Raw genomic sequence first — 7,794 nt, forward strand, 5'->3', positions numbered from 1 at the left:
ACTTATGTGACAACCCCTGTGGACACCCCTGCCTGGGGCTGAAGGTTGCCCATCTAAACCTAACAGTGTTTGCTCTGCATTGCAAAAACTCTGGAGCATCTCAGGATAAATTTATTCCTGTCTTCTGTTACTCACTCCTTCTAACTAGAGCTGCCAGAAGTTGAACTCATGACTGCTTTCCTGCAAAGCCTGTGGACTCACTTAGCTCTGAAGTGGTGTCTTTATGGTTATGGAACCAATGCAGGGTATCATTAGGGCACTGGGCCAGGATCAGGGACCCTCAGGTTCAAAATTCCCACTTGACTGTAGGCCTCACTGGGTATCATTTAGCCAGTCCCTCTTTCTCTCCAACCAATCTCACAGATTTATCACTGTAGGCATAAAATGAAGGGAGTCCCCCGTGTTTGCCCCTTTGAGTTCCTTGATACCAATGCAATCTTCTGACCTGCAACCTCCATTTCTCCCATCTGTAGCAGAGGAAATTGCAATCAGTTGGCCCCGGATAACCGCCTTTGCCGAGTCCCACAGAAGAAGAGGACTGGGGTCTGGTGAGTCTGCAGGGAAGCAGAAGACTCTCCCTGTCTCTGAATAAATGCTCAAATTCCCTGGAATCTGGATTCCTCTTTCTCCTAGGATTTATCCAGTGCGTGCCTAAAACAGCTGGAGGAGGCTTCATTTTATCCTGCAGTTACTATCCTGCAGTTAAGGCCATTTCTGGATCTTATCCATGGAAAAGGGACTCCTTTTCCAGACATATATTTTTGTAATGCCCTCGACCGCTATCACCTGCAACCATCTGCCTGCATTGCTTTTAGGATAGTGTAACTCAGTGTTTCTCAACCTGGGCAACTGGGGAATTCTGGGAGTTGTAGTCCACACATCTTAAAGTTGCCCAGGTTGAGAAACACTGCTGTAACTTGACGCATCTGCTTTTCTTTGTAATAATTCATGGCATTGCTGCTTTTTTATATTTTATTTTTACTGTTGCCAGCCACATGGACACTGTACCTACAGTAGAAGGAAAAGCAGAATACAAACACAAGTAGTATGACTGCAACTTCTCTGACGTAAAGTACTAACACCAGGCCAGTGGATCACAGCAGCAGTTAGATCAGCACAGCTTTTCTGGACTTGAGGCCCTTCAGACATGCTGACTTACAATTCCGATAATTCTCACCCAGCACAACTGTTAGATGCGCTGGCAGGAATTATTGGAGCTGCCGTCCAAGTGGAGAACGTCAGGTAGAAGAGGCTGTGCTAGTATGATGGGCAGGTGGACAAGCACCCCCCAGCATCCTGTTGGTCTTGCATTTGGGTGACACTTGGGAACAAGGTTTGCCAGCTTTATAGCCAGACTTTGTAGCTGTGGCTTTATAAGGCAGCTTGATATCCAAAGCATAAGCCCAGAATAATACTACTAATACAGGTAGTCCTTGCTTAACAACCGTTCGTTTAGTGATGGTTCAGACAACAACGGTGCTGAAAAAACTGACTTACGACCTGTCTTCACACTCATGTCCATCATAGCATCCCCACGGTCACATGATCACAATTTCGGCGCTTGGCAACCAGTTTGCGTTTATGACCGTCACAACGTCCTGTGATCATGTGATCGCCATTTTCTACCTTCCCAGTTGGCTTCTGGCAAGCAAAATCAACAGGGGACCATGTGATTTGCTTAATGCCTGCAGTGATTTGCTTAGCAATCACTGCAAAAAAGGTCGTAAAATTGGATCGGATTCACTTAATGGCTGCTTCACTTAGCAACCAAAATTCTGGTCCCGACTGTGGTAATTAAGCAAGGACTACTTGTAACATCCATGCTGTGAAAAACTTTTCTGGCTGATTTTGTACATGAAGCAGCCATTCAGGCATTAAAGCAATTCAGCAATTTTCCTACATAGATTGGTTGGCAAGGCTGTGTAGGAACTCTCTCTTTCCATTGTGTCTGTCTCTGTGGTGCAGACACGGAGTCTGAGCAGAGCCAAACGCAACAGGCCCAGATGCAAGAGTCCATCACAACTGGCCCGAGTGAAAGCGGGCTGAATGCTGACCTCCGTCGCCAGCTGGGCCTCATCCTGCAGACAGCCGGCAGGAGCCAAGTGGAGAAGATGCTGCGGGAGCTGGTGAAGGAGCAGAGCCAGGAGGGGAAGCACAAAGCAAGGAAGAAGGCACCCAGGAGTCCCAAAGATGAAGGTGGGCTGGTCTTACTGCAGGAGCTGTCGGGACACTGAGAACGAAGCAGGTGATATTGTGCAAAATAACAGGGGGCGCCTATACAGAGGGGGCCAGGGGGGGACAGATGAGGAAAGGAGCATGGCAATGCGACATCTGCTCCTGTTGCGTGCCTCATTTCAATCGGGGTGCAATGCTACTTTCATCCCTTTGATGAAATCCCTTGAAGGCCACTGCTTTTCGATTTGTGCTGGCTGTGTCTACGCTCTCGCTAGCCACATTTATCAGGGATTTCCTACAGTCAGTTCTTAGATCCAAGGAATTCTAAGATCCAAGATCCAGTCCTTAGAAGCTATACATCTAAGTCAGTGTTTCTCAACCTTGGCCACTTCAAGCTGTGTGGACTTCAATTCCCAGAATTCCCCAGCCAGCCATGCTGGCTGGGGAATTCTGGAAATTGAAGTCCACACAGCTTGAAGTGGCCAAGGTTGAGAAACACAGATCGAAATTATCTAAATACTAAGGGCCTAAGTACTGCATCTATGTTATGGCTGTTCTTGCCTTTTGATAAGGAGCAGGTGATCCATTATCTCCCAGATGTTCTTGGGTTCCAGTTCCCATCACTGTTGACAGCTGGACTTGTTGTCTGAGGCTGATTGGAACTGCTGCCCAAGATTACTTAGAGAGCCACAGGACTGCTATCCCTGCTTTTGGCAAGTGGAGGTTGCAAGGAGAAGCACAGTTGTAATGTTGCATGTGGGATTGGCTACCATTATGTGAAACTCTTTGGGGTTCAGCTCCTTCCTTGGGGATACTGGAAGTCAAACCTCTGAGGGTCAAGTGAGTCATACAGCTTAGTGTACATCCTTGTAAGAAAAAGATGGTCCCAGCACACCTTCCTCACACACCACCTGGCCTCTCACCTTCCTGTTTCTATTTCAGCTGCTGAGGAGAATGAAGAAGAGCTGCAGCCAGAAGAAGACAGCTTGGAGAAGGGGGCACCGCCATCAAGGAGGTCTACCAGCCCAGATGAGGGTGGTGCCAGCAGCCATCAGTGCCAACAGGGCCCAGAGAACCAAGAGCCTCCTCAAGACTCTGCAGTGCATCAGCAGGAAGGGAATAATTCCAACAGCCGGAGGCATCTGGAAAACCCTGCTGTGTGCGGGGAGTGTGGGAAGAAAAGCTTGAATGGTGGTGGCCGAGGCCACAGTATCCCCACACCAGAGAGACCACACCAATGTACTGAGTGTGGATGCTGCTTCCGGCAACACTCGATCCTGGCCAAACACCAAAAGATCCACACCAGGGATAAGCCCTACCTCTGCATGGCCTGTGGCAAGCGGTTCAGCCGCAGCTCCAACCTGGCACAGCACCAGCGGGTGCACACAGGGGAACGTCCCTTTCCCTGCCCAGCCTGCGGCAAGGCGTTCACCCAGAAATCGGACCTGGAGCGTCACCAGCGGGTGCACACAGGGGAGCGGCCCTATGTCTGCCAGGACTGTGGGAAGCGCTTCTCGGTCAGCTCCCACCTTGACCGACACAGGCGCACCCACCGGCACAACCATCAGGAGCAGCCTTCTGCAGCCCCCCTACTCCCAGCTGCCCACCACTGTCCTGACTGTGGGAAATGTTTCGGGCACCGCTCTGGTCTCTCTAAGCACCGAAAGACCCATTCCGGGGAGCGCCCGTACCCCTGCGGCGCCTGTGGCAAGCGGTTCAGCCGCAGCTCCAACCTGGCGCAGCACCAGCGCATCCACACAGGGGAGCGCCCGTTCCCTTGCGGGGACTGCGGGAAGCGGTTCATCCAGCGCTCCGACCTGGAGCGCCACCAACGCGTGCACACCGGAGAGCGCCCCTACACCTGCGCGCAGTGCGGCCGGGGCTTCTCCGTGAGCTCCCATCTCGACCGGCACCAGAGAGTTCACCAGGCCCAAGCGGCGGCCGTCGCCGCCCACCGTTGCCCCGAACACGTTAAAGGCGTCCTCCTCGGCAGCGGGGCCAAGCCGGGCTCGAAATCCCCGCTGTGCGGCGGCAAAGGGCGCCTCCCGCGCAGCAGCCGCTGCTTGGACTGCGGGAAGAGCCTGAGCAAACTGCCGGCTCAGCCCGCGGAGCCCGCGGCGGAGAAGCCCTACCGGTGCGAGGGCTGCGGGAAGGCCTTCGCCCAGCGCTCGGCGCTGATGAAGCACCAGCGGATCCACACCGGGGAGAAGCCCTTCTCCTGCGGGGACTGCGGCAAGGGCTTCATCCAGAAGTCGGACCTGACCATCCACCGGCGCATGCACACCGGGGAGAAGCCGTACCGCTGCGAGGCCTGCGGCAAGTGCTTCAGCGTCAGCTCCAACCTGCTGACTCACCAGCGCACCCACCGGGGGGAGAAGCCCTACGCCTGCGGGGAGTGCGGCAAGGCCTTCATCCAGCGCTCGGAGCTGACCATCCACCAGCGCAGCCACACCGGGGAGAAGCCCTACAAATGCAGCCTCTGCGGCAAGGGCTTCAGCCGCAGCTCCCACCTGAACCGCCACCGGCGCACCCACGGCGCGGGCGGCGAGCGGGCCTCCTCGGCTGGGCCGGCCCCCTGCCCGTCGCTCGCCCCCGGCCCCCACGAGCCCGCCGCTCCTCCGCCCGCCGGCCCGGTCTTCCCCGCCTCCTTTCCGCCCTCCAGCCCCCTCCCTCCCCCGCCGGCCTTCCCTCCCTCGCCCTCCCCTCTTCCCCTCCCTCCTCTGGAGCTGCCTTGGGCCCTCCCCTTCCCATCCCGGGCTTTCTCCCACCCAGCCTTCCCGCCTCCTGCCCCAAAGGCAGCCCGGGCGCCTTCTCTCATCAACTGACTTCTTCCCTTCCAGCCTGTGCTCTCCATTCCTGCCTAACGCCCCCGTTCATGTCCTTCTAGCGGCCCTCCCGAACTCTCCCCGGTTCCCCTTTTCCTTCTCCTTCCCTGCCAATTGAGCCTCGCTCTCTGTTCCCCGGCCCTGGCTGTGCAGGATGGACTTGGAGAAGAGAAACAGCCTGGAAGGGGGGCGGGTGCGTCGGAGTGAAGCAGGTGGCCGCAGGGCTGCGCAGCACAAAGGGTCCCGGCCCTTTCCTTCTTGCCCTCTGCGTTGTTGTGAGAGGCCGTGTCAAAACTCTCAGTCTTCCCACCAGGACCAGGACCTCCCTGGGTACCAGTGTGGCTGCCGGAGGAGGAAGTTGGCAGCTGCAGTAGCAAGGATCCTGGTAAGCCTTCTCTGGTTGGGGGGCATTAGCAGCTGCCTGATGATGCCCACTTTGAGGCATCTGAACTATCCTTACTCCAGAGCAGGGTTTCTCAACCAGGGTTCCGTGGCACCCTTGGTTCTGTGAGAGGTCACTAGGGGTTCCCTGGGAGATCACGATTCATTTAAAAAATTATTTCAAATTCGGGCAACTTCACATGAAAGAGGCAAGTTTCATTCTTTATATTTTGTTTAAGAACATTGTTAATGCATATACACAGACCTACCCATGAAATGGCTCCCGTTGCTAGTCCCAGCTCCTGCCAACCTAGCAGTTCGAAAACATGCAAATGTGAGTAGATTAATAGGTACCGCTTCGGCGTTCCGTGTAGTCATGCCGGCCACATGACCACGGAACTGTCTACAGACAAACAATGGCTCTTCGGCTTTGAAACAGAGATGAGCACCGCCCCCTAGAGTCGGACATGACTGGACTTAATGTCAAGGGAAACCTTTACCTACCCCTGAAATGAATATCATAATTTTGTAACTTCTGGCCTATATTTCAGCCTGAATGTGCAGGGGTTCCCCGAGGCCTGAAAAATATTTCAAGGGTTCCTCCAGGGTCAAAAGGTTGAGAAAGGCTGCCCAAAGTGAACTGATTTAAATGTCATTACTCTCTTTCTAGCTAACCTTGTCTACACATCTAGCAAGATGAGAAGGAATGACATGGTTAAGTCATGAAGCGGTGCAATGTATTGTCCCCCTCCAGAATTCATGGCAAGGAACCACATTTTTGGGGCTCCCCTCTATGACAAATGCTATGCAGTTGGAAAAGATGAGGAAAAACCAGGTAAGGAATTTTTTCTTGGACATATGAGTTCCTGCCCTGCTATGGGGGGAAGTCTGAATTTGATAGCATCTTTTACAACATTCTGAAGTAGCCCAGCCTATCCTTCTTCTACCCAGAGGAAGGTGTCTGCAGGGAGGGTCAAAAAGTTATGATGGTGGCCATGACTGCAGGGTGGAAGCTCCACCCTTTTCTATGTGCTTTGCAACACAGCTAAAAAAGGAGCAGGGCTTCAGTTGAGTGGCTCCAGCTACCTTGATTTTTTTGACCTGCATGGACACCCTTGTGTCTACCTCATCCAGACCCCATCCTGTTGTGTATGTCATTCAGGCCAAATCCTCAATGCCTTGCAAAGATTTGGGGAAGAGCAGAGATGGGGAACCTGTTGCCTTCCACAGGGTGCTAAACTACGACTCCTAGCAGCCCCCTACTAGCATGGACAATATTGTAGTACAGGAAGCCTGTTGTGTAATTCAGTGATTCCTGAGTATATCTTGCCTCTTTGACCTTTTATGTCAGTATTTCTCAAGCTTGGTCAGTTTAAGACGTGTGGGCTTCAACTCCCAGAATTCCCTAGCCAGCATGACTGCCAGGGAATTCTAGGAGTTGAAGTCCACACATCTTAAAGTGGCCAAGATTGAGAAACAGTTTTATGTCCTCTCACTTCTGGCCTTCTTGTTTTGTCCTCCCCCAATCTTCATTTTGGTGCTGCAGATTATGGTGCATTTATAGAAGGGAAACCAGACGAAGATGCTCTCGGAGGACAGAGAATACAGAGAATACAACACGGTGTTCAGCAAGACTGAGAAAAATGGGACAATTTTGGGCTGGCAGCTGCCCAGGCTAGAGATTCAGGTCCAGCTCCCTCTAGTGGATGTTTAGCAAATAATCTCATGTGCCTTGTCTTCAAAGGCTTCTGCCATGGAAAAAGGCTCCCAATTTTTTTGGTTCATAGCTTGTCATCATAATCAGAAGTGGGAGTTTCAAGAAGCAAACATTTTAATTATACACACAAACACACACAACACACACACACACATATAGATGGCAGCCTTTAAAAATATTCTTGTCAGGACTCTTCATATCAAGTGTAAAATTGTCTTTTTTGTATTTAGTGAAATAATTATAATTACTAAACATTTTTATAGCATTTCTGAAATGTGAAGATTTAAAAAAAAAAACCAAAAGAGGAAGAATTTTGGAAGTAATTCCCAGGAAGCAAAAAACGCTAACATCAAGATTAAAAAATAGATCAATAATTAAAGGGAGAGGAACGTCCCTTCCTCACTTTAAAATCTGGTAAGATCATAAAGGAAGAAAATAAGATGGCTTGTCCTTTCCTTCCCATTAATTTCTACATAATCCCATTAATATTTAAATCCATGGACACTTAGCTGTTGTTTTTAATTAGCTTCTTAAAGTATTTTAAGAGTTGCCCTATTTTATAACTCACAGAAGAATCCTAGAGATTACTAAAACACCGGGAAGTTTATGCCTTTTCATTAAATTATTTCATCTGAAAAGTTGCTATTGGACTCCTCCTGATTTTTGGCTGCCATGGACTAACGTGGTTTTCCGTCT

At 51.3% G+C, this 7,794-nt stretch overlaps 1 protein-coding gene and 1 long non-coding RNA gene across 2 annotated transcripts; both read left to right on the plus strand.

Moving 5' to 3' along the window:
- Window positions 1-1,193: 1,193 nt before the first annotated feature.
- On the plus strand, window positions 1,194-5,225 carry LOC134489945 (zinc finger protein ZFP2-like). Its single transcript, XM_063292821.1, has 3 exons — window positions 1,194-1,242; window positions 1,966-2,196; window positions 3,118-5,225. The coding sequence occupies exons 1-3, from the start codon at window positions 1,194-1,196 to the stop codon at window positions 4,998-5,000; spliced, it is 2,163 nt and encodes a 720-aa protein (XP_063148891.1). The 3' UTR covers window positions 5,001-5,225.
- A 90-nt stretch (window positions 5,226-5,315) lies between these two features.
- Window positions 5,316-7,794, plus strand: LOC134492217 (uncharacterized). Its single transcript, XR_010067401.1, has 3 exons — window positions 5,316-5,385; window positions 6,052-6,216; window positions 6,928-7,794. It is a non-coding gene; the product is annotated as an uncharacterized LOC134492217 (long non-coding RNA).

Source organism: Candoia aspera, chromosome 2 (assembly GCF_035149785.1).
Source record: "Candoia aspera isolate rCanAsp1 chromosome 2, rCanAsp1.hap2, whole genome shotgun sequence".
Classification (NCBI taxonomy): domain Eukaryota; kingdom Metazoa; phylum Chordata; class Lepidosauria; order Squamata; family Boidae; genus Candoia; species Candoia aspera.

What these genes read in the sequence shown, in the direction of transcription:
- LOC134489945 (XM_063292821.1), top strand. Translation starts at nt 1,194, where the DNA reads ATGCGCTGGCAGGAATTATTGGAGCTGCCGTCCAAGTGGAGAACGTCA. An exon ending in GTCCAAGTGGAGAACGTCAG is followed by an intron (nt 1,243 to 1,965) that starts GTAGAAGAGGCT and finishes TCTGTGGTGCAG; the next exon opens with ACACGGAGTCTGAGCAGAGC. An exon ending in CAGGAGTCCCAAAGATGAAG is followed by an intron (nt 2,197 to 3,117) that starts GTGGGCTGGTCT and finishes TTTCTATTTCAG; the next exon opens with CTGCTGAGGAGAATGAAGAA.